This window comes from Ursus americanus, chromosome 14 (genome assembly GCF_024610735.1).
Source record: "Ursus americanus isolate L20-20 chromosome 14, mUrsAme1.1.p, whole genome shotgun sequence".
Classification (NCBI taxonomy): domain Eukaryota; kingdom Metazoa; phylum Chordata; class Mammalia; order Carnivora; family Ursidae; genus Ursus; species Ursus americanus.
In genome coordinates this window covers 50632819-50656086 of record NC_142140.1, presented here as the reverse complement: position 1 = coordinate 50656086, position 23268 = coordinate 50632819, and the positions used below count along the sequence as shown (strand labels likewise).

At 59.3% G+C, this 23268-nt stretch overlaps 2 protein-coding genes across 5 annotated transcripts; one reads left to right on the top strand and one right to left on the bottom strand.

Moving 5' to 3' along the window:
- The first annotated feature begins 83 nt into the window (after nucleotides 1–83).
- Nucleotides 84–16231, top strand: CC2D1A (coiled-coil and C2 domain containing 1A). 4 transcript variants are annotated; one of them, XM_087867223.1, is made up of 29 exons: nucleotides 84–390; nucleotides 1714–1849; nucleotides 3451–3566; nucleotides 3661–3726; nucleotides 3997–4131; nucleotides 4230–4464; nucleotides 7990–8114; nucleotides 8438–8510; nucleotides 8653–8724; nucleotides 8833–8963; nucleotides 9042–9114; nucleotides 9788–9921; nucleotides 10276–10387; nucleotides 10469–10641; nucleotides 11390–11512; nucleotides 11598–11656; nucleotides 11747–11863; nucleotides 13099–13172; nucleotides 13247–13305; nucleotides 13425–13476; nucleotides 13590–13689; nucleotides 13772–13862; nucleotides 14173–14310; nucleotides 14406–14467; nucleotides 15040–15103; nucleotides 15199–15325; nucleotides 15399–15475; nucleotides 15561–15608; nucleotides 15722–16231. In XM_087867223.1, exons 1-29 carry the CDS (start codon nucleotides 331–333, stop codon nucleotides 15740–15742), a joined length of 2853 nt encoding a protein of 950 aa, XP_087723349.1. In that variant the 5' UTR covers nucleotides 84–330; the 3' UTR covers nucleotides 15743–16231. The 4 variants fall into 4 exon arrangements, with proteins under 4 accessions (XP_087723349.1, XP_045667957.2, XP_045667959.2 ...); XM_045812001.2 differs by having other exon boundaries at nucleotides 14403–14467; XM_045812003.2 differs by having other exon boundaries at nucleotides 85–390; nucleotides 10273–10387.
- A 440-nt stretch (nucleotides 16232–16671) lies between these two features.
- PODNL1 (podocan like 1) lies at nucleotides 16672–21847 on the bottom strand. Its single transcript, XM_045812004.2, has 10 exons — nucleotides 21701–21847; nucleotides 21318–21542; nucleotides 20662–20755; nucleotides 20169–20233; nucleotides 19982–20091; nucleotides 19549–19705; nucleotides 19189–19304; nucleotides 18070–18727; nucleotides 17272–17420; nucleotides 16672–17128 (listed from the first exon to the last, which is right to left on the bottom strand). Exons 1-10 carry the CDS (start codon nucleotides 21701–21703, stop codon nucleotides 16978–16980), a joined length of 1728 nt encoding a protein of 575 aa, XP_045667960.1. The 5' UTR covers nucleotides 21704–21847; the 3' UTR covers nucleotides 16672–16977.
- Nucleotides 21848–23268: the final 1421 nt, after the last annotated feature.

Here is a 23268-nt window from a genome sequence, read left to right as displayed (position 1 = left end):
CTCGTCCCGCCTCTTTCGCCGCGCAGCTCACGGCACCGCCCACCACCCTGCAGTACGCACGCGTGCCCGCGCACTGCCGGCCGGGAGTTGTAGTTTCAGCGCGGCGGGCCCAGCAAGTCCAGTGGCTGCGCTCCGGTGCCGCGGAGCCGGAGGGCCGAGGCGGAAGTGAGGCGGTCACCCTGGGGGGCGAGGGCGCGGGGTCAGCGGTCGCGGGGCGCCAACGAGGGGCGTGTGGCTCAGGAAGTGCGCGTGCGCGGCGATAGGCCCCGGGGGAGGAGGCAGGGCAAGGCCAGGCGAGGTGGCCAGTGGTCCGGGCATCCAGCCTGGAAGATGCACAAGAGGAAGGGACCCCCGGGACCCCCAGGCCGAGGTGCCGCCGCTGCCCGCCAGGTGAGTCTGTACCCCACGGCCTCGCCTACGGAACCCTACTCACCCCTATCTCAGGTTCAGGGGGGGGCCCCACCCCCCAGGGGAACCAGATCACCACCCCCTGGTGAGCCCGGGTCCCTGCCCTCCAGATGAGGTTCTGTCCCCCAAGTGCGGCCTGCTGGCCCCTGCTCCCCAGCTCCTCAGCTCTTGGCGCCCCGCCCTGGGCTCAGGGCCACCTGTTGCCGCAGACTCTCCAGTTTGGGAGGGGAAGGCCTCGGATAGTTACTGCACTCCTGGCCTGAACACGCATGGAACCTCGCATCAGCCAGGCCAAGTCAGACTCTTTTTATCCCCACTGTACAGATGAGGACACTGAGGCCCAGAGAGGTGAAGACAGCTTCCCAAGGTCATAGGGATTAACAGCTTGGCCAGAGCTAAGAGCAAATCCAGAGCTGCGGCCATGAGCCCATGGGACTGTGTCTGGACCTCCTTTCCCTCCTGCATCTCCTCTGCCCCAGGCACCTGGAGAGTTTGATTCCATCAGCTTTGATGGAAGAACCCCAGGACATAGCTTAGTGCCGGGGTATTAGCGTCTGGCCAGCCTGGAGTTCCCTGCTGGCCTCTGTACCTTGGACCCTCGGCTTCACAGCTCTTACTCCTCAGATTCCTCATCTGTAAAATGGAGGCCCTAACAGTCCCTAAGTCACAGGACAGTTGTGAAAATTCATTGAGACAGTTTATGGAAAGTGCTAGAACATAGTCCTCAATAAGTGTAACCTCGTTATTACTATTAAAAGGAGCCATACATAATTGCCCATTTTGACCCACAGAAAAGGCAATTTTGTATAGTTCAACATAATATTATCACATCACGATTGGTCTTGAAACAGGTCTGTTACACAATGAAAACCCCGCTTTCAACTTCTGTGTTGTTTTCCGGGCTTCTATTTGCCCTTGGAACCTCCTTCGTGGCCCCCACTGCTGAGTGTGCTGGAAGGAGAAGCCCAGATGTGCAGAGTGGCTTTGCTTTGGGCAAGGTGTAGGGCCTGCTTTTCCCACTGAACTTGGTCAGCAGCACATCATGGGCGTGGGCTCAGAGCAGGGAGCAGGGTCTCTGCCTGCCCTTTGCCCCGTGTGTTGATCTATGCCAGAAGGCCCAGCCCATCCTGGGGCACCTGTTGCATTCTGAGCCCGTTTCAGCCTCCTGGCACTCCTCAGGGAAAATGACTTTCCCCAGGAGGTCTGGGTTTCCTTCCTCCTAAGGGAACTCTGGGTCCGTCCTGGCTGCCTCTGACCAAGTGGGGTGCATTCCGAGGTCTGACTGGACCCTTGCTCTTCCCTCAGCTGGGCCTGCTGGTTGACTTCTCCCCAGACGGCCTGATGATCCCTGAGGATGGAGTTACCAATGAGGAACTGGAGGCCGAGTTCTTGGCCTTGGTTGGGAGCCAGCCCCAAGTCCTGGAAAAGGTCAAAGGCAAAGGTGAGACTTTCAACACACCCCTGAACATTTTCTGAGCTCCTGCTGTGGGCAGGGCTCAGCGCTGGACCCTGGGGAGAAGGAGGAAAGGAGACAGAGAAGGTCTTTGCCCTCCTGGAACCCACAGCCTGGGTAAGGCTTTAAGTGATCAACTGTGGACCCAGGGTGAGTGTTCAAATCCCAGCTCTGCCGCTTACTGGCTGTGTGACTTGATGAGTCCCAGCATCTGTGTGGGCCTCAGTCTCCCCATTCGTAAAATGGGAACAATGACTGCACTTCATCACAAGAGTTATTCTTCCAGTGTTTGTAAAACACTTCACACAGGGTCTAGCATTTCTTCCGGCTTGCGTCCCGTGCTGAGGGCTGGGATGAGGGAAGCCCAGAGCGATGGGAGAGACCTGTGAGCTAGGGCCAGATGCCCGCAAGAGGCACCCACAGTAAGGAAGGCCAGGTGAAGAGCTGGGGAGCATTTTTGGGAGAGGCCGCAGCACCTGCAAAAGCCCCGTAGGGGAGGTGGCAGGGGCCTGCAACTCTGTAATGGGCAGTGGGACTGGAGCTCCAAGGGCAAACGGAAGGAACCTTTATACTTTTCAGCTAATTCAGTCAGTCCTCATTATCGATGGATTCCATATTTGTGAATTCACCTGCGGGCACCCAGATCAATACTTGGGGAGCTTTTGCAGTTCTCGGCGGGCATGCACAGAGCTGCCAGGAGTTGGAGTCACTCGACATACATGCTCCCAGCCGAGGCGAAGCGAGATGCCACTCCGCCTTCTTGTCCCGCGGTGTGCCATAAACAAGTGTCCTTTCCACGGTCTGTGTAAAGCTGCACTTTTTTCTCATTTTGGTGCTTTCTGTTGGTGATTTTGCTCTTCAAGATGCTCCCAAGGGTAGGGCTTAGTGCTGTCTCATGTTTCTGAGAGCAAGAGGGCTGTGCTGTGTCTTATGGAGAAAAGACCCAACAGGTGAGCTTCATTCAGGCAGGAGTTATAGTGCTGCTGTTGGCCTTGAGTTCGACGTTACCAAATCAACAATATATACTTGAAAAGGCATCATGAGGTAGAAGCTCACAGCAGGCAAGGGTATGACTGGTTGACAAAAATGTGCTGCCCAGAGGCTCATGGGACCCTCACCTTGTATTTCCTCGAGGGGCAATGGTCAGTGTGCGCTAAGTCAGCACTGATGGCAGTTTTATAGAACATGCCTAATGCAAATAATGAGAATAACTCAGATAACAAAATGCTGACCACGTGCTATGCTCGAGCTTCATTTAGCTTTAGTTCCCACGATCCACCTGTGAGGGAGAAACTGTTGTCCTGGTCTAATGGGAAGACTGAGTCCCAGACAGGGCAAGACTTGCCCAGGGCTCCAAAGCGAGAAAGCTGCGGAGCCGGGGTGCCAAGTCGGGCTCCATAAGGAAGAGACAAGGCGGGCGAGATCTGCGGGGATCAGGATCATACCTGGTGGGCCCGAGGGCCGTGGGGTGCCATGGAAGGGCCAAGAAGGGGACATGCTGCCCTAGTCTTTGGGGCCATGGGTAACGGATGGGAGGCTGGGGACTCTTGAGGGATCCCCGTCCAGCTGGGGCCTCTCCCTGCCGCCAGGCCCCCTGCCCATGGAGGCCATTGAGAAGATGGCCAGCTTGTGCATGAGAGACCCGGATGAAGGTGAGGATGAGGGTACAGACGAGGAGGATGTGGAGGCTGATGATGACCTGCTGGTGAGCACCCAGGGCAAGGCGGGGGGCTTCCCATGCTGTCATTGCACCATCCAGCGGGCCCTCATGCTTGGCCCGTGGCCGTGTGCCCCTGCAGGCAGAGCTAAACGAGGTCCTTGGGGAGGAGCAGAAGACTGTGGAGTCCCACCCTCCTGTGGCTCAGGTATAGCCCAGCAACCTGCTCTCCATAGGCCAGAGTTCGAGGCCTCAGCCATGTTACCTTGCGCAGGTGGCATGACACCTCTGAGACCCAGTTCCCTGCACCGGGAAATGGGGATGATGATTTCTGCCTGGCGGGGGTGGGGTAGGGTGGGGTGGGGACAGCTGGCCCAGGGGCAACATGCCTGGTGTGTGGGAGGCACTTGACAAGGGAGCTCTTGGGGAGAGCTCAGGTGGGGTCACCACCCAGGCCATGCCCCGGTCCCTCCTGCAGCTGAAGGCCACAGCCCCCAGCCCAGGGGTGGAGGCCACCTTGCAGGAGAGGCTGGCTCTCTACCAGACAGCGATCGAAAGCGCTAGGCAAGCTGGAGATGGTGCCAAGATGCGGCGCTACGACCGGGGGCTTAAGGTGAGCGGGCAGGTGACGGGAGGGTGCTGGGACCCTACCACTGGCCACTGCACCCGGCTCCAGGCTCCTCTAAAAACCGCTTTCACACCTGCTCTCAGACACTTGAAAACCTGCTGGCCTCTGTCCGGAAGGGTAACACCATTGATGAAGGGGACATCCCACCACCTGTGGCAGTGGGGAAGGGCCCAGCAGCCACGCCCAGCCACACGGCGGCACCCACCCAGCCGGCCTCTGCAAACCAGCCGGTCCCAGAGCCCAGGGTCATGGTCGAAGGCCCTCCTTCCTCTGCTCCAGCCACATCCATAGGCTTGGCTAAGCCCCAGCTTCCTCCAGGTAGGCCTAGGGCAGGGCTGGGCTGACATGGGATTTGCGGGGGTTGTAGTCAGCAGTTGGCCATTTTGTGGAGGTGCTGACTCATTCATTCATTAGATATTTATTCATTCATTCATTTATTTATTGAGCCCATGCAAGCAGGGGGAGGGGCAGGGGGAGAGGAACAGAGAGAATCCCAACTCCACGCTGAGCACGGAGCCCAACGCGGAGCTCAGTCCCACAGCCCGGAGATCATGACCTGAGCTGAAATCAGGAGCCGAACGCTTAACGAAGTAAGCCACCCAGGCACCCCGTGTGTTAGATATTCTTAACACCCCTCCCTTTCCTAGGTCCTTGTGCCTCTGGAGTTCAGCAATGCCTTTTTTGTGCGCGTGGTGGTAGAATAGATATAACGTAACCTTGGCCGTTGTAACCGTCTTGCAGTGTGTAATTAACTGAGCGGCGTGTAGCACATTCGCAGTGTTGTGCAACCACTACCTCCATCTTTTTCCAAAGATTTTGCATCACCCCAAACCAAAACTCTGCCCCACGGAACACTAACTCCCCATTCTCCCTCCCCCCAGCCCCTGGCTGCCACCATCTGCTCTCTGTCTGTGAATTTGCCTCTCCTAGCTATTTCGTGTAAGTAGAACCACACGCTATTTGTCCTTATTCACTATTTTCACTTAGGGTAATGTTGCAGCATGCGTCAGAGCCCTGCTCCTTTCGCGGGCTCCCATTCTCACACAGAGAGTTGTAAGTGGATAACTTCCAAGCCCTCAGCTTGTCTGTCTTCTCTCCTAAAACTCACCTGCTGGAGGTTTTCCAACCTCCCAAGAGGTTTCCCTTCTCGGGCCGCCCTCCTCCCACTACGGGAAAGGAGTGCCTCCCCCCACCCCCCCACCCCCGCACCTCGTCCCTTCTAGAATATCAACACAGGCTCTGCCCCAGAGGCAGACACTCCCCGAGTGAACCAAAGAGACACTTAAAACTGGGCTGGCCTGGTCGAGAAGGTAAACAGCCGGTCTAAACCTTACCTCAGCCAGTCTGGTTTCTAAGCTGTTGTTTTGGCAAAGGTCAAGGAGGATTGTGGGAAATCATCACCTGAAGTTCTCTGCTGAAATCACCAGAACGTTTCTCACGATGGGGTTTTGGCATGTAGGTTGGCAGGGGTTCAGGGGATCCCCCGACAGGGTGATGACAAGACTCCGCCTCTTGCCATCTGTTTGTTGGTGTGAAGCAGGTTTCTTTATGCTTTAAAAAAAGAAAACAGGGAAGTTGGGAAAGAATAAACCGGAAAACAGGAGTTAATTGGTAGAGGGGGGACCCAGCCCCGACCATGTCAACAAGAGGTACCTTGCTCATAAAAGTTTACTCTTGGTCTATAAAAATTCTTTATCCAGAAGCTTGACATGTTTCGGCTTTGCTCAGTTGCGTGCTCGTCATACCAGTGCTTCAACCCGGAAGAACATTTTCTTAACTCAGAGACTTGCAGTGATGGGACATAAAACCAAGCAAATGTCAAGGTGTTTTGCCTCAACCTACGGACACCTTTTCAGGCAATTACACCTAAACTTGAAGCTCTAGGTGCAGTTGTGAGTCTGAGAAAGTACAATGCATGGCAGCTTTCCAGGTGTTTCTAGGATCTGTGGACCCTGGGTGGTGTATCTATTACCCCGTGTTTTTTTATACCCAAAATTGCCCGGATTGCTTTCAGTTTAGAGACACTTCCCCTGAAAACCTATTGAACTGTGTTATTTGATACTGTAACTAACACACTCTTTGAAAAGAAGCTTAACTCTGCTTCCTCACTTTGGCAACGCACTGCAGGGATGGATTTTGGTTGCACAAATGTACCATAGGGTGGTCGAGAAAAGGCTTTTGAGCACCCACATTTACAGTTGACCCTTGAACAACGCAGCTTTGAACTGAGCGGGTCACTATTTCTTTGATAAACACAGTACAACACTGTATTTCTCTTCCTTGTGGCTTTCCTAGTACCAATTTCTTTTTTTTTTTTTTAAGATTTTATTTATTTATAGACAGCGAGAGAGGGAACACAAGCAGGGGGAGTGGGAGAGGAAGAAGCAGGCTCCTAGCAGAGAAGCCTGATGTGGGGCTCGATCCCAGAACGCTGGGATCACGCCCTGAGCCGAAGGCAGACGCCTAACGACTGCGCTACCCAGGCGCCCCTCCTAGTACCAATTTCTTTGGCCTGCTTTATTATGAGAACATGGTGTATAATGCACGTAACATACAAAACATGTAGGTCAAGTGCCTTTATTGTTGGTAATGCTTCCGGTCAACAGTAAGCTATAATAGTGAAGTTTTGGGGGAGTCAAAGTAGATTTTCAACTGTGTGGCGGGAAGGGGTGTTGGCACCCTTAACCCCCACATTGTTCAAGGGTCAACTGAATGCCACTGAACTGTATACTTAGAAACGGTTAAGATGGTGAATTTCAGGGGCGCCTGGGTGGCTCAGTCGGTTAAGCGTCTGCCTTCAGCTCAAGTCATGATCTCAGGGTCCTGGGATCGAGCCCCGCATCTGGCTCTCTGCTCAGCAGGGAGCCTACGTCTCCCTTTCCCTCTACCTGCTGCTCCCCCTGTTTGTGCTCTCTCTCTGTCAAATAAATAAATAAAATCTTTTTAAAAAGATGGTGAATTCCATGTGTATTTTGCCACAATTAAAAAAATAAATGAAGGGGCGCCTGGCCGGCTCAGTCCATTGAGCATGTGACTCTTGATCTCAGGGTCATGAGTTCAAGCCCCACGTTGGGGGTAGAGCTTACTTAAAAAAAAAAAAAAAAGTGAGTATTGGTAAGTTTCAAATCACCATGGTAATTAACGTACATTAGATTTTTAAAAAGTGATGTGATAGTTTTCTTTTGTGAATGTCAATTACTTGCAAGGCAGTGGGAATAACAACAGTGGCCACTTTTGAAACTTCAGACAAAAACTTTCAGACGCCAGCTTAAAATTGCGTAAGGGTACGTAAGTTTTCCAAAATTCTCTTAGGGGCCAAACAGCAGTGGCTCCGGAGACCGCGAGTCCTGGGCTTGAGTGCCTGCCACACCATCTTCAGGCTGTGACCTCGGGGAGGCAGCCTCCCCTCTGAGCCTTGTTCTCACATCCGTAAGATGGACCTAAAGAACAGTCTTCGTTGTGAGGATTAAATAGAACTGGTTCAGGGGCACCTGGGTGGCTCAGTTGGTTAAGTGTCTGACTCTTGGTTTCAGTTCAGGTCAAGATCTCAGGGTCATGAGATCCAGCCCCACACGAGATCGAGCGCTCAGCATGGAGTCTGCTTGTCCTTCTCCCTTCCCCTTGACCCTCTCCCCTCTCTTTTTCTCTCTAAAATAAATATGTAAAGTCTTAAAAAAAAAAAAAAAGCAAAGAAAAGAAGAAAAGAAAGAAAAAGAAAGGAAGGAAGGAGAGAGAGAAAGAAAGGAAAGAAAGGAAAGAAAGGAAAGAAAGAAAGAAAGAAAGAAAGAAAGAAAGAAAGAAAGAAAGAAAGAGAAATGGTTCATACGCTGTTCCCCCTTCCAGGTCCCTGCAGCCCTGGCCCCCTGGCCCAGGTGCAGAGCCGCCAGCGTGAATATAAGTTGGCTGCCCTCCATGCCAAGCAACAGGGAGATACTGCCACTGCTGCCAGACACTTCCGCGTGGCCAAGGTGCGTCCAGACGGGCAGACGGGGTCGGGGGGGAGAAGACAGGATGCTTCCGACTTTGCATGGTGGCAAAGAGCAGGAGCTCTGCGGTCACGCCCAAACTGGAATCCTGGCTCTTAGTCGCTCTAGAGCTGTAGTCTGCTGTATCTCTTAAAACCCCAGTTTACCCTCTCTGTGGAGTGGGCATAAATTTTGGAAGGGGCTTAAACGAGATGGTGCAGAGGAATGGATAGAGCTGGGAGTCCCCTGTCAAATGGCAGGGCACAGAGGCTCCCCACAGGGTCCTGGTCCCTAGCTGCAGCCGCCTCCCCTGCTCTTTCTCTCAGAGCTTCGATGCCGTCTTGGAGGCCCTCAGCCGGGGGGAGCCTGTGGACCTGTCCCGCCTGCCACCTCCCCCTGGTGAGAACCCTACCCTGCTCACCCTTCAGGACTTGATGCTGCCACCCTCACTGGCCACCTGGGAACCCCCTCAGGCCACACCAGCCTGGGGTGGGGGGGTGCCCAAGCAAGCCCCTCATGGACTGGACCTCTCTGCCCTCAGACCAGCTGCCCCCAGACCCACCATCACCACCACCACAGCCTCCAACTCCCACCACAGTGCCCTCCACGCCAGGTAGGCTCCTGGAACCCTGTGTGGCGGGCAGACCAGGGCAAGACAGTCTCTCCTTCCCAAGACTCTTAACGTGGCCCCTCTGCCTCCCGCCACCCCTGTCTGCCCCAGAGGTTCCCCCACCTCCGCGGACTCTCCTGGAGGCACTGGAGCAGCGGATGGAGCGATACCACATGGCTGCAGCCCAGGCCAAGGCCAAAGGGGACCAGCGGAAGGCTCGCATGCACGAGCGCATTGTCAAGGTGCGTGGGGGCCTAGTGGGCAGGTAGACAGCCCCTGGAGACCTGGCCCAGGTAGCCCTAATACTGTGTCCGTCGCAGCAATACCAAGATGCCATCCGAGCCCACAAGGCTGGCCGAGCAGTAGATGTGGCTGAGCTGCCGGTGCCCCCAGGTAGGCACTGCCCCTCCCCCAGCCCTCTGGCCTCTGCGCCTTTGTAGCTGCTGTTCCTTCGGATGGTACAGGCCCGGGGAGCTCTTTGCTACGCATTCAGGAATTCTGCAAACTTGTTAGATAATTGGTAACTTAAAGTCGGGTCATAATAGGAGTGTTTATACCATGGAAATTGGCAGACACTAAAAATCAGGGGGGGTTATTTGGAGAATCTGTTCATCAGCCCACCATCATCTGATCCCTCTATTTCTTCTTCATTCAGCTCACTGTCTCCTAGTCATCAGCTCTCAGCTTTACACATACCTACTCAGCCTCCCAGGGGGTTGGCGGTCTCCTCTGGGTTCTCAGAGCTGCCTGTGTGTCCCCCGGGAGAGCAGTTATCACTTAGCACCTTGGTCCCCTGGGAATCCCTCCAGGCCTGTGACCACCTCTTGTGCCCAGTACCCCACCTCACCTAGTATGTGCTTGTTGGAATCTGGTCAAGGCCCAGAGGCACCAAGATGCAAGAGGGAGGTTGGAATGATCTGGTGTCTACACAGAACCAGGAGGAGCTCCTTCCTGGATTCAAAGTATATCCAAAGCCCTGAGGCTACTTAGGAGGGGGAGGAACCCACGTCTCCACCATAATGGCGCGGGTCCCTCCCTTCTGACTGGGCCCTGACTGGCCGCCCAGGCTTTCCCCCCATCCAGGGCCTGGAGGCTACGGAGCCCACCCAGCAGAGCCTGGTGGGGGTCCTGGAAACTGCCATGAAGCTGGCCAACCAGGATGAAGGCCCAGAGGATGAAGAGGATGAGGAACCTAAGAAGGTGTGAGGGGCTGGGGTCTTGGGGTGAGGCAGGGGAGTGGCAGCAAAGCAGAGCCCTGACAGCAGGGAAGAACTGGCCTTATCCCCGCCATGCCTCTTCCCGGCTGTGTGGCCACGGGCAGGTCATTTTGCTCTCTGATCCTGTCTCCTCATCTGTAAAGTGGGCATGGTGGCAGTCTCTGTCTCCCAGGGTCGGTGCAAAGATTCAACGAGAATGGGACCATAGGTTGCGTTCAGTGCTGAGGAAACAGAAACCAGGACAGTCCCTGTTGTCAGCATCAGGCCCTGATCCTTTGGGGAGTAGAACCACTGCAGGCCCTGGGAGAGCTCTGACTTCCTCTCCATCCCTCAGCAGCCCACCAGCCCTCCGGCCCCCACGGTCCAGCCCAAGGCCCCACCCTCAAGGGCACCCCAGTCAGGCTCCACCCCAGCAGCCAAAACAGCACCTAAGGGCACCTCCACCAGAGGTAGGTATGCCCTCCCCTCCCTGGCTGCCCATTGCCTGGCCATGGTCTGGGCAGCACCTGTCGACACCCCTGTACCCACAGCCCAGCAGCAGCTGGCCTTCCTGGAGGGCCGCAAGAAGCAGCTCCTGCAGGCCGCGCTGCGAGCCAAGCAGAAGAATGATGTAGAGGGTGCCAAAATGCACCTGCGCCAGGCCAAGGGGCTGGAGCCCATGCTGGAGGCCTCACGCAACGGGCTGCCTGTGGACATCACTAAGGTGAACTCTCTAGGCCTGCTGGACTTCCCAGGCACCCACCCATGGGGCTCTGGCCACTTAGCCATGTGACTGGGAGTATATTAGGGTCCAGGTAAAGCTGCTATAACAAATAGGTCCCCCTAAGATTGTGGCTAAAAGAAGACAGACGCATATTTCTTGCATGTAAGGCTCGGGGCAGTCTGGGCTCTGAAAGACAAAGCCCTCCAGGGCTCGGGTTCTTTCCATCTTGTTGCTCTGCCACGCCCCAGGAGGTCATCTTTGTCCATGTGGTCAGAGGGGGTAGATGCCCTGTCTGCATTTAGTCCGTGGGAAGATGCGAGAGAAAGAAAGGGCAAGGCAAGCAGTTTCCTTTAAAAGAAGGGCCCTGGTGTGCCATGACTTCTGCTAGCCTTCCACTGGCCAGAGCTGAATCACATGGCTGTACCTAGCTGCAAGGGATGCGGCTGTACGAGCTGCAAGGGATGCTGGGACATGTAGTCTCTTGGCTGTGTGCCTAGCCAGAACTCCATTACTAGGGAAGAGAGGGTAAGGATCACATTTGGCGGAGACAGCTAATAGATGCTGCCACTTTGGAAATGACCATCCACTTTTCTCTTTGCACCACTTTTCACCTTGGGGAAGAAGAAAGTCCAGGGCAGGGACAAAACAGTGGTCCAGGAAGGCCTCTCCAAGGAGGGCTGATATTTCCGTGGGTGGGCCTGTTCGTTAATGACCAGCAGGCCCCTCCTCATGAGCCTTGTCTTCCCAGGTGCCACCCGCCCCCGTCAACAAGGACGACTTCTCTCTGGTCCAGCGGCCTGGCCCAGGTCTGTCTCAGGAGTCTGCCCGGCGCTACGGCGAACTCACCAAGCTCATAAGGCAGCAGCACGAGGTGAGGTGGCCCCTAGCACGGTTCTGCGGGCCTCCCTCAGGGTCATGGCCCCCCATCCCTCCCCTCACTGTCTCCTGCTCTTCAGATGTGCCTGAACCACTCTAACCAGTTCACCCACCTGGGCAACATTGCTGAAACCAGCAAGTAAGTGCCCCTATCCGCATCCTGCCAGACATTTGCACCCCCAGACCACCCCTGGGACTAGGGACCTGAGCAGGGCTCTCTCAATGGCAGATTTGAGAAGCTGGCAGAGGACTGTAAGCGGAGCATGGAGATCCTGAAGCAGGCGTTCGCCCGGGGTCTCCCCACTCCCACTGCTCGCTTTGAGCAGAGAACCTTCAGCGTCATCAAGTAAGGCCCTGATGCCCCTTGGCCAAAATGCCCCTTCAGAGAAGGGGTTGCACTCCCCAGAAGCCAGTGGAGGACTTGCCTCTGGGGGAGAGTTTGGTTGGGTGGTGAAAGCACAGTATATGCAAGGGTCCTGAGGCAGCTGTGAGGTGCAAGTGAAGGATGGTGATGGGGTGTTGACAGTGACATGTTGGAAACTGGGGAAGATCTAGTGAGTGCAGAGATGGGCCTTGTCCCAAGGCCTGGGCGAGCCCTTGGGATGGTTGTTGTTGGTCCTGCTCCTTTCAAGCCTTCCCACACCCCAGGGAATTGGGGTCACTTTTCCCATTTATAGACAAGGTTAGGTGCAGTGACAGCAATAACCTAGGATAAGCCACACCCGTCACCCCGGCTCCCCATCACCTCATCTCCACCCACTGTCCCCATTTCGCTCACCTCCTGCCACACAGGCCTCTTTTTGGTCTCTCAGACCAACCATGTTCCTATTTGGGGCCTTTGCGCCGGCTGTTTCCTCTGCCTAGACCCTCTTCCCCAGGTCTCCATGTAGCAGCACCTTCCCAGCATCCAGAATCACCTATGATGTCACCTCCTTTGAGAGGCCCTCCTTGACCACTCTGTCTGCAGCAGCCCCTCCTGGGTGCACCCCCCTCTCCCCTATTTTAGTTCTCTGCAGGATTGCTTTGTTTCTCTATTTATATATTCATTGGTTCTCTGTTCACTCAGCTAGCTTGGGTTCCATGAGCACACGAATAGGGTCTGTCTCACTTACTTCCATGTCCCCAGCAGCGAGGACACCGGCAGACACGTAGTAGGGGTTCCAGAAATATTGCTAAATGAAGGGCAGGTCCCCCAGCAGCTAGGGCACTCGCTGGTACATGGCAGGTGCTCGAGAAATGTCAGAAGAAGCAAATAAAGAAGACCGCAAAGCAGCTGGGGCACTGGATGATGAATATTAGGGACCCCAGAAATGTCAAATGAAGGAAAGCTCCCCCGGCAGGGAGGCCACCAGCTGGGGCAAAGCAGGTCCCAAATAGATCCGTGCAGACTGAAAAAAGGTCTCAAAAATAAGCCATTGGCAGAACTGGACAAAGAACTTCCAGTCTGTCTGATTCTAAAACTGGAGCCCAGGAGCCGATAAAGGCCAGCGAGGGGTTTGTTCCGTGGCCCCGCCGAGGGCAGAGAGGCGGGCAGGCATTGGAGCTGATGTGCCTCTGTCTCCCCACCTGCCCGCCCGGAAGGATCTTCCCCGACCTCAGCAGCAACGACATGCTTCTCTTCATCGTGAAGGGGATCAACTTGCCCACACCCCCAGGTGAGGGGCGGCAGGCTGGGGTCGGGGCTGTGGGACTGCCTCTCTGCCCAGCTCTGACCCTTGTCTGCCCACAGGGCTGTCTCCCAGCGACCTGGATGTCTTTGTTCGGTTTGACTTCCCCTATCCCAATGTGGTATGTGGAGAGCCGAGGAGGGACGGGCTCCAGCCTCATCGGGCTGGGAGTGAGTGGGTGGGCAGGGGTCCAGGGGAGGCCCCAGCCCCCAAGTTTTCCTGCCTCCTGTTTGGCTGCAGGAAGAAGCTCAGAAAGACAAGACCAGTGTGATTAAGAACACAGACTCCCCCGGTGAGCTGAGCGGAGGCGGGAGGCAGCCCAACCCCTTGCAGCGAGAACGTGAGCCCATAGCCTGACCTTTCTCTCTTTCCTCTTCGCCTGCCCCGTCCTCATTCCCCGAGTAGAGTTCAAGGAGCAGTTCAAACTCTGTATCAATCGCAGCCACCGAGGCTTCCGAAGGGCCATCCAGACCAAAGGCATCAAATTTGAAGTGGTCCACAAGGGGTGAGCTGGGGGTGCCAGGTGGACTCTGGGGGAGGGGGAGCTGCCCTGGGCCAACCATCCTGTCCCCTTCATACACACACAGGGGGCTGTTCAAGACTGACCGGGTGCTGGGCACAGCCCAACTCAAGCTGGATGCCCTGGAGACCGCATGCGAGGTCCGGGAGATCCTTGAGGTGAGATGTGGCCATTTGTCCGAAGGCTCCAGGGCGGCTCTGTCACATTTAACGTGACTCAAATGCTTCCTACGGGCCCTGGGCCTCCCAAGGGTCTTCTCTGCTGACCCAACCCCTCCCCCGGGGAGTCCCAGACCTCCCTACTTCCCAACCCTAAATAGTCCCAGCACTCTGCTCCATTCTGACCAGTCGATATCTCAGCCATACCCAGGGGCTCATATTTTGGAAATCGCCCTGGTTCCCCCTGATCCCAACCCTGGGCCTCCAGCCACTGCCCACTTCTCAGGCGCTTCCCCTCATTTCCACCCAGGTCCTGGATGGTCGCAGGCCCACGGGGGGCCGGCTGGAGGTGATGGTCCGAATTCGGGAGCCACTGACAGCCCAGCAGTTGGAGACCACAACGGAGAGGTGGCTGGTCATCGACCCTGTGCCAGCAGCTGTGCCCACGGTGAGACTCCTGCCCATCAGTGACCCCAGGGAAGGAGGCTTGGCTTGGGGGGGAGGGGGCGGGGATCACAACACTGGTTCTGTCCCCTGAAGCAGGTTGCTGGGCCCAAAGGGAAGGCCCCTCCCGTGCCTGCCCCTGCGAGGGAGCCAGGGAACAGGTAGGTAGCTGGGTCAAGCCATGCTGGAGAGAAGCCCCTTCTTCCCATCTCAGCCCCTCCTGGACAATTTCCCATCGGGCACAAACTGTCTCATGTCTCTCCCATGCTCCAAAATGTGTCCTGCCTCCCCTTCTCCTGAAGCATCCAGTTTTAACTCCTCAGCCTGATTTTTAAGATCTTTTGTGATGTTGTCAATATATCCAGTAGTCTTCCCTTTCCCCACTTCCTCCTGTTGGTTCATGGTTACCTACACCTAGTCTTTACTGGCCTCTGGGCTTTTCTGTGGTCTTGCCCTGAGCACCCCTACCCGCTAGGCCCCCATGCTCCTGCCCAGCTCTGACTCCTGTGGCTCCCAGCTTGGCTGCGGCCTCCCCTAGGAAGCCTTCCCTGACCACCTGGCATTGCAGTTGCCTGAGGGTACGGCCATCATCCCCCCCTTGGCTGCGGGCTCAGCAACAGCAGGGTGGGCCTGGCTTGTCTCCTGCATTCCCGGGTTCCCAGTGTGTCTGTCGAATTAATGGGGTCAGGGCTCGGGGGTCCTTGCTGCCCCTCACCCTTTCCCACCTCCGTAGATCAGCACGGCCCCTGCATAGCCTCAGCGTGCTGGCCTTTGACCAAGAGCGTCTGGAACGGAAGGTGGGTGCCTGCTCTGGTGGGCTGGGGGGGGCAGGATTGGGGGTTCTGTAGCCCCCGGGCGGGGCCATCACGGTGCCCCGCTTTGCACCCCCCAGATCCTGGCCCTCAGGCAGGCGCGGCGGCCAGTGCCCCAGGAAGTGGCCCAGCAGTACCAGGACATCCTGCAACGCAGCCAGTGGCAGCGGGCACAGCTGGAGCAGGGGGGCCCGCACATCCGGAGGGGTAGGGTCTCGGGGAGGGGTGCGTGGGGGAGGGTGGGGCAGCCATCCCCATCCTGACCCGGTCCCGCCATCAGAGTACGTGGCCCAGCTGGAGCGTCAGCTGCAGTTCTACACGGAGGCTGCCAGGCGCCTGGGCAATGACGGCAGCAGGGTGAGCGGGGTGAGGGCTGGCCGGGTGTGGGGGGTGTGGGTTGGGGCTGCTGGTAGCGGCCCACTGACCACCTCTCGGCCCCCAGGAGGCCGCAAAGGAGGCACTGTACAGGCGGAACCTGGTAGAGAGTGAGGTGAGTGGCCAGGGTATGGGTGTGTGTGTGTGTGTGTGTGTGTGTGTGTGTGTGTGTGTGTGTGTGTGGCTGTGGCCGTGAGCACCCCCTGACCCCTGTGGCCTCCCCCTCAGCTGCAGCGGCTCCGCAGGTGAGGGCCCAGCCAGGCGGGCGGCTCCTGGAGAGTGGGGAGCAGGCCCAAGGCCCCGGCACTGGGAGGAGCGGACAAAGCCACAGCCGAGAACCAGACAAGCAGACAATCAGCGGACAGTTGGCTCCAGACGGACACATTCCCCCACTGGGTCCCCCCAACCAGGCCACAGCCTCCCTGGCAGGAGGCGCTGGGGATAGTACCACCAGCCAGCTTGTGCCCCTTGCCCAGGCCTGGCTGGGTGGGCCCTGGACAGTCCCGTTTGCACAGCCTGGGGTGTCGGGCCCCTGGGCTGTCCCGGAGGTGGGGGGCAGCTAGGACCAAGCCCCGAGGGCCCCTGCAAGCACTTTACTTCCTGTCCCTCCCCAGCCTTAACCCTGAAGCCCACCCATACCCCAAAGAAGCCGCTGAGGTCAGCCAGAGCCTGGCTGGCTCCCCAGGGCTAACACAGGGAATAAAACAGCCAGGGCCACGCCTGGCTCCCTCTGTCCTATCTTTGTTTCTTGCTCCCACCCTCTGTGATTAGCTGGGTCTTCCCCACAGTCCCCCCGGGGACTGATGGCGAGGTATCTGCAAAGGGGGGCGGGCTGTGGGGGGGGCGTGTGCCTGTGAAGGATGAGTCCGCTTCACATACTTGCTGCAGGGATGCGTGTGAGGGCCCGGGGCTGCTTCGGGGCATCTGCCGTGCCCTGTGTGTCTGTCGCCAGTGGCCTTGGGCGTATTTGGGTTTACACGCGTGGTCAGGCTTTACCTGTGGTTCCTGGTGACCCACGTGTGTCTTGGGGCTTTGAGAACCAGCCCCGAGGCTCACCGGCTATGAGACCAAGTCACCTGACCCTCTTAGCCTCCCACGGCCTCACCTTCCTCAGCTGGCTGCGGGGACGGGGAGAGCCCCTCCTGCAAGGTGAAGGGCAGCTGGTGGGTGGTGAGCACTTGAAAGGGTTAGGCTTTATTGTTGCTGTCTCCACCTGCGCGGGGAGCGGGGTATGTGTCCGTGTGTCCGGCAGGGTTGGCGTTGTCTGTGTGCCTGGTGTGCGAGCTGCACGCTTCGGCCTCTCCCAGGGCGCCCTGTGTGTGGAGGCGGTGCCCTTGTCCCAGCCTCCCGGCGGCATAGCTCAGGCGGCCCAGACCTCAAGACCTGAGGGAGACCGGTCGAGGCCCCAGGTGGACACTGTCTCCTCAGTCCATGGCCCAGGGGAGCCCCAGAGGTCTGGGCTGCACTGCTGGGCCCCTCCGGGCTCAGGGGCCCCCCACCCGTGGCTGACGTGGGGCTGCGGGTGGCAGCCGGACCAGGACCTGCTCGGGGTTCCCCGCCGTATCCACCACACTCAGGTGCAGGAGGCCCAGGAAGGCCTCAGGCTCAATGCTGGTCATGTGAAGCCTGTTTGCCCTGGACCAAGAGGTGGGCATGAGGGGGGTTGCCGAGGGAGGGGGCCACAACCGTCCTGACCCACCCAGGCCTGCTCAGGTCCACCACAGCCTCCCAGGGCACCCCCCCAACCGCACCCACTCTGCCCGGCCGCCCCGGGGCACCTGAGGAAGAGGGCGCGCAGGCGGGGCGTGCTGAGGAAGGCTTCGGCGCCCACGTGGCTGATGCGGTTGCCCTGCAGGTGCAGCTCTTCCAGCGCCTCGGGCAGGTCAGGGGGCACGAAGGACAGCTCGTTGTGACTGAGGTCCAGCACCTGCGCAGAAGGGCGGAGACGGTGCCGCGGCCCCGGGCCTCGAGCCATCCGCCAGGTCCTGACCCCTCTTCCTGGGCACCCCACACCAGCCCGGGCCTTGTGCCCTCCCCTCGGCCCTTCACGGCTGCCACATGCCTCCCCCTGCCAGGGTACACGGAGTTCCCTTGGGGGCAGGCCATGATCTGGGTGCTGGGACGCCAGACAGCGGAGTCAGCCCCAAAGATGGCACTTCCCTCACCTCAGCCCTTCCGACACGGTTTACTTAGGATCGCTGTTCACTGCTTTCTCCCTAACTAGCGCTCTGTGCCGGCCCAGGAGCTGTGTCGGTTTGCGCCCAGGGGCATCTCTAGTTCCTAGAACAGCGCCTGGCACCCACAGATGCTCTAAACTGCGGAATCCAGAGTGTTCAGAAGGAGCTAGGGGCGCCCTGTTTGCTGGGGGGGTGGGCGGGGTGGTTGCAGAGGACCAGGTGGCAGGGACGGCGCACCCCAAGGCCTGGAGGCTGCGTCCGTCTTACCCCCCCCCCCAGGCCCATCAGCTGGGCTCTCTTGGTGGCGTCTCAGGGCCTGGCGGGGAGATGCCGAGAGGCACGGGGACGGAGGGGCCGGGGGGGCCGGGGGACAGTGCGGCTGACCAGCCCGCCCCTGACCTGGAGGGCCTGTAGTTCGTGCCAGGTGCCGGGCCCGATGTCTCCAATGCGGAGCCGATTGTGCGCCAGGCTGAGCTCCCGCAGCTGGTCCAGGCCGGCCAGCAGCTCAGGCTCCAGGGTCCGCAGCTGGTTGCGCTGCAGCCGCAGGCTGTGCAGGCTGCCGGGCAGGCCGCCGGGCACCCGGGTCAGCTGGTTGCCGGCCAGGTCGAGGCTGCGCAGGGCACGCAGCGGGCGGAAAGCCCGGTGGTGCACACGGGCGCTGACCAGGCGGTTGTAGGCCAGGTTAAGCTCGGCCAGGCCCGGCATGCCAGCCAGGTCACGGGCACCCAGCGCGGTCACGTGGTTGTGCGGCAGCACCAGGGCCCGCAGGCGGCGGGGCAGCGCCAGGGGCACGCGCTCCAGCCTGTTGCCGTAGAGGTGCAGCGTGTGCAGGCCCCGCAGCGGCCGCAGCGCCCCAGCGGGCAGCCCCATCGCTCCCAGCTGGTTGTGCTGCAGGAGCAGGTAGCGCAGGCGCCGAGCCCCGCGCAGCCGGGCCGCCTCCACCCACCGGATGCGATTGCGGCCCAGGTGCAGCACGGCCAGGGTGCGGGGCAGACCAGCGGGCACCGAGGCGAGCTGGTTGTGGGACAGGTCCAGGTACTCGAGGTGCTGCAGCTTGCTGGCGGGAGAGAGGGCCGGCGTTGGGCTGGGTGCCCAGAGCGGGGGCCGGGTGGCTCTTGGGGGCGGGGGTTGAGGAGTGGTCCTGAGATAGAAGCTGGAGACCCCAACTGGGGTCTGGTTGAGTTGAGAGACGTGGGCAGGAGGCACACGTGCTGAGGTCAGGGCAGATTCCAGCCTGACGGTTGGACGTGGAGGCGCAGGACAGAGTTCTGGGTCCAAGATCGGCACGTGGCGGTGATGACGTTTGGATAATAAAACTGGGGCACAGAGCAGCCGGGAGCAAGGATGGCCGCTAGGTGCTTGGCTGAGCCTGGCGCACAGCAGGTGCTCAGCAAACGAGGCCTCGGTTTAGGAGTCATACACCAGAGGGGGATAGAGGATTGGGGTGCCCAGGTTCTGAATCTTCAACCCCTGCCAGCACAAGGCCGCACCCCTGTCCTACCCTGTCCCGGGCCCCACCTGAAGGTGGTGGCATCCAGGCCACTGTCTGTCAGCTGGTTGTGCTGGAGGTAGAGTTCACGGAGGTGGGTCTGGCGGCTCAGGGCTCCTCGGGGCACCTTGGAGATGAGGTTGTTCTGGGAAGGGAGGAGAGAATGAGGCCGGGAGAGAGGGCAGCGGGGAGCTATGGAAGGCTCTTTCGTAAGGGAGTGACGAGGAGCTCACTTCAGCAAGGCTGTTCAGAGAGCACCTGTGAATGACCCGCGCCAGTGGACGAGACTCAAAGAGATTTCTGCCTACTGGAATTGGGAGGAGGTAGAGTGCTCCCCGCCTGCCCCCCAGGAGGCGGGAACGTGGGGTGGCGAGGGGAGGGAGGGGCACCTGCAGGTGGAGCCGCTCCAGGGAGGGCGGCAGACTGGGCGGCAAGTAGCTGAGCCGGTTGCTGGAGAGGCTGAGGGTGGCTACAGCTTCGGAGCCGTGGAAGGCGTCGGGGGGCAGGCCGGCGTTGCTCAGCCGGTTGTTGTGGAGGTACACGGACCTGAGGGGAGCCCGGCTTGGCCACCAGCCTGCCCCTGGCCTTCCCCCCGCCCCCCGCCCCGTTCCTACCCCGCACCCCAGAGCTGCCTTCAGTGTGCACACCTGTGTCTCCTCCAGACACAGCGTCCAGGGGGTCCTGCCTCAGACACCGCCAGGCTAGGACTCTGCCCCCTCCCACCCCCCAGGGCGGGCTCGTGGTCCCCTCGGGCTTCCAAGGGTAGGGAGTGACCGCAGGCGTCTCTGAGGTCTGAGAGGTCTGGGCTGGGCGGGGGGCTACCTGAGCGCGGGCTTCTCCCCGAAGGTAAGCGGGAAGATCTCTGTCACTTGGTTGGCAGCCAGGTCCGCAACTCGGAGGGAGCGGGGCAGAAACTGGGGGGCCACCGAGAGCTGTGGGAGCACAGCCACGCTGGTGCCCTGCCCTGCAGCCCCCCGTGGTCCGCCCCGGGGCAGGCAGGGAGGCTCACCTTGTTGTGGGCCACATAGATGTGCTGCAGCTGGGTGAGGGACTCAAAGGCCTCATCGGGCAGCCCTGGGGGCGGGAGGGCAGTGAGGGCACCCCAGGCCCGGCCTCATAGGACGCAACGGCGGAGTCTGTGCTCCCCGCGGCCCCAGGGCCCCTGTCTGGGGACTGGCGGAGGCCCCTCCAGGCCCCCTCCCACCCCCTCCCTACCGTCCTCGAAAGCCACAGCCCCCGCCCCTCCCCAGCCCCCATGCCCTGAGTTTCCATCCTGCTCAGCAAAGGGCAGTTCTGGGAACTACCGCAGAGCTACCCACAGACCCAGCAGGGGAGGGCAGGGGCCACCTCGGGTCTCCCGCCTCCGGAGGGCCCCTCTCCCCTCACCCTCAGGTCTCTCGCCTCCGCAGGCCCCTCCCCCTCCCCCTCGGGTCTCCCGCCTCCGCAGGCCCCCTCTCCCCTCACCCTCGGGTCTCCCGCCTCCGCAGGCCCCTCCCCCTCACCCTCGGAGGAGATGAGGTTGTTGTGGAGGTTGAGGGTCCGCAGGCTGCTGAGGCGCGACAGCTCGTTGTAGGGGAGCTCCTGGAGCTGGTTGTTCTGGGGGACGGGTTCACACCCCTGAGCCCTCGACCAGTGGCCAGAGCCCTGATTCCCAGCTCCCCGTTGCCTTAACCAAGTGAGCCTTGCCACCCCTCAGCCCTGCACTTGATCCCCTGCATCTAAAGCCACCCTGTAACCACAAACAGCCCTGTAACCACCAACCCCGGCACCCCCTCTGTCCCTATCGTTGACCCCCGACACGCATTACCCTGACTCCAGACAACCCCAGAACCAAAAAGACATTGACATCTGATACTCCGTCACCCCCACAAGTGACCCAAATGCTCCATCACTCTGTCCCCAAAAAACCCCATAACTGCCAAGATGTTGACCTCTAACACCTCCGAACCCTCAGCCCCTCCTACTTCCAATATCTGTACCCCTACCTCCTCTCACCCCCAACGCACAGACCCCCACACTCCCATCAAGGCCAGCTTCTACGATTGCCAAGCCCCGCATGCCCAACACCTCACTCGTACACACGGACCCCATACCCCATCAGCCTTAACCCCAGCACTTTGCATGCTCACCCTACCACCCCCATCCCCCGGGGCCCCACCTGCAGGGAGAGGTGCTGAGCTGCCCTGGTGATGTTGTCTGGAAACACCTGCAGGTCCAGGCCATTGCAGTCCACCGTGTCTGCCCGGGGACAGAAGCAGCGCAGGGGGCAGGCCCGGGGTGGGGGCTGCGAGCTCTCCCCCAAGTGGGGGAAGGCGGCGTCCTCCATGCCGGACGTGGGTGGGGGGCCAGACGGCAGCAGGAGCAGCAGCAGTAGGCTCAGCCGCTGGGAATAGAGGGACGGATGGGTCAGGGTGTGCCCAGGCCGGGCACCAGGTCACCATGGTGACAGGAGCATCCCCGCATGGGGTGGGGGTGGTAAGGGGAGCAGGCAGGCTCCCCTCCCTCCCCTGCCCTTCCCTCCCCTTCCCCACCCCACCTTACCATAGCCAGCCCCAGCTCTGCCGTCTTGCCTGAAATGCCGACCACGGCTCCCTAATGGAAACCAGGCAGTCACCTCCTGGAGTCTCTTCCGTGGCTGCCACCGCCCCCCATCTCTTGGCACGGGCCACCCTCCACCCAGCTTGTTCTCCCAGGGGCTGGGGGGGGGGTGGAGGAGAACTAGCTGGCCCACCCCCTTCCCCGCCCTGGGGAGGGTGGGCGGGCTGCCGGATGGGGTGGTGAGGACAGGCCAGCCCGTCCCCTCGGTCCCACCCCCACCAACCACCCCAGCTCAGCTTGCGTAACCTCGGCCAGCCTGGGCCGGGCCACAGGAGCATGGAATGCTTGGGGGAAAGCTAAGATTCGCCCTGTCTGGTATTTGGGACAACCACAGAAATAGGGGTGGGGGCAGAGGAGCGGAGGATGCTTCAAGCCACGGGAGGGTCCCCAAGGAACTGGGGCTGGCAGCAAGGGGTCAGGGCAGGTCTGGGCTCAGCCCGCCAGCCCAGATGCCAGCCTGGGGGCTCCCAGCCAGATCTGCCATTTGGGCCCCTCCCCCTCCTCCCCAAATGGCCACAGCCGCCGCCTGAAAGGAAATTACACGTATTGAGGCACCAGCCCGGTGGTTAAGGATACACGCTCAGCGCCAGCCTGCCTGGGCCTGAACCTGGGGCCTGCCACCTCTCTGGGCCTTGGTTTCCCACTCTGCAAAGTGGGGGGATGGTTGTCTCATCTCTCAGGAGCGGTATAAAGATTACACGAGATAATCCATGTGAGGTGGATGAGACAGTGCCCGGCACATTCCACGCCCTCTGCCCCAGAGTAGCAGTGTGGGGAGAAGGAGCCAACCTTTGCCCCAGGTCCTGTTTCCCAAGATGCACCACTTGCCAGCAAGGTATCTTCAGGCAAATTGTTTTCCTGCCCAAACCTCAATTCTCCCATGTGTAAAACAGAGATGACAGAATACCCTTCCTTCCTCGAAGGGCTCTCACAAGGCAAAGCCAGGGAATGGACAGAAAGTTCTAAGCACCACATCTGCCCCTCACAAATGCTCAGCTCAGAAGGGGCTGAGCCAATGGGCTGCGTGAAGAGGATGAAGGAGGTCGAGGGGGGCTGGTTTCCCAAAAGCAGAGCCTGAGACAAGGATTGAGTGTATTTGTCTTAGAGAAAGAAGCTGTAGCAGAGCAAGGAAATGACAGAGGAAAGGGAGGGAGCAGCCAACGATGAGTTATTGCTGGGATAATCAACTTGCCTGGAGTTTGCCAGTATTAGCACTCAAATTCCTGTGTCCCAGGAAACCCTTAGTCCTGGGCAAACTGGGACTGTTTGTCATTCTTGTTATCAAGCAAGTTCCCACCAGAGGCACGTGGGGCTCCGTTCTGCTGGGGAATGCGGGCAGATTGCACAGGACACATGTCCTACCTGGGCGGGGGGTGGGGGGAAGCTGGGATATTGATTCTCCAACTCCCTCCATTAGGCACTGGTTGAAGGCTGCTCCTGAAGGATCTGAAGTCACCACCGGCACTTTGGGGAGAACAGGCACCAGCCCTAAACAGATATCGGCGCCTGAT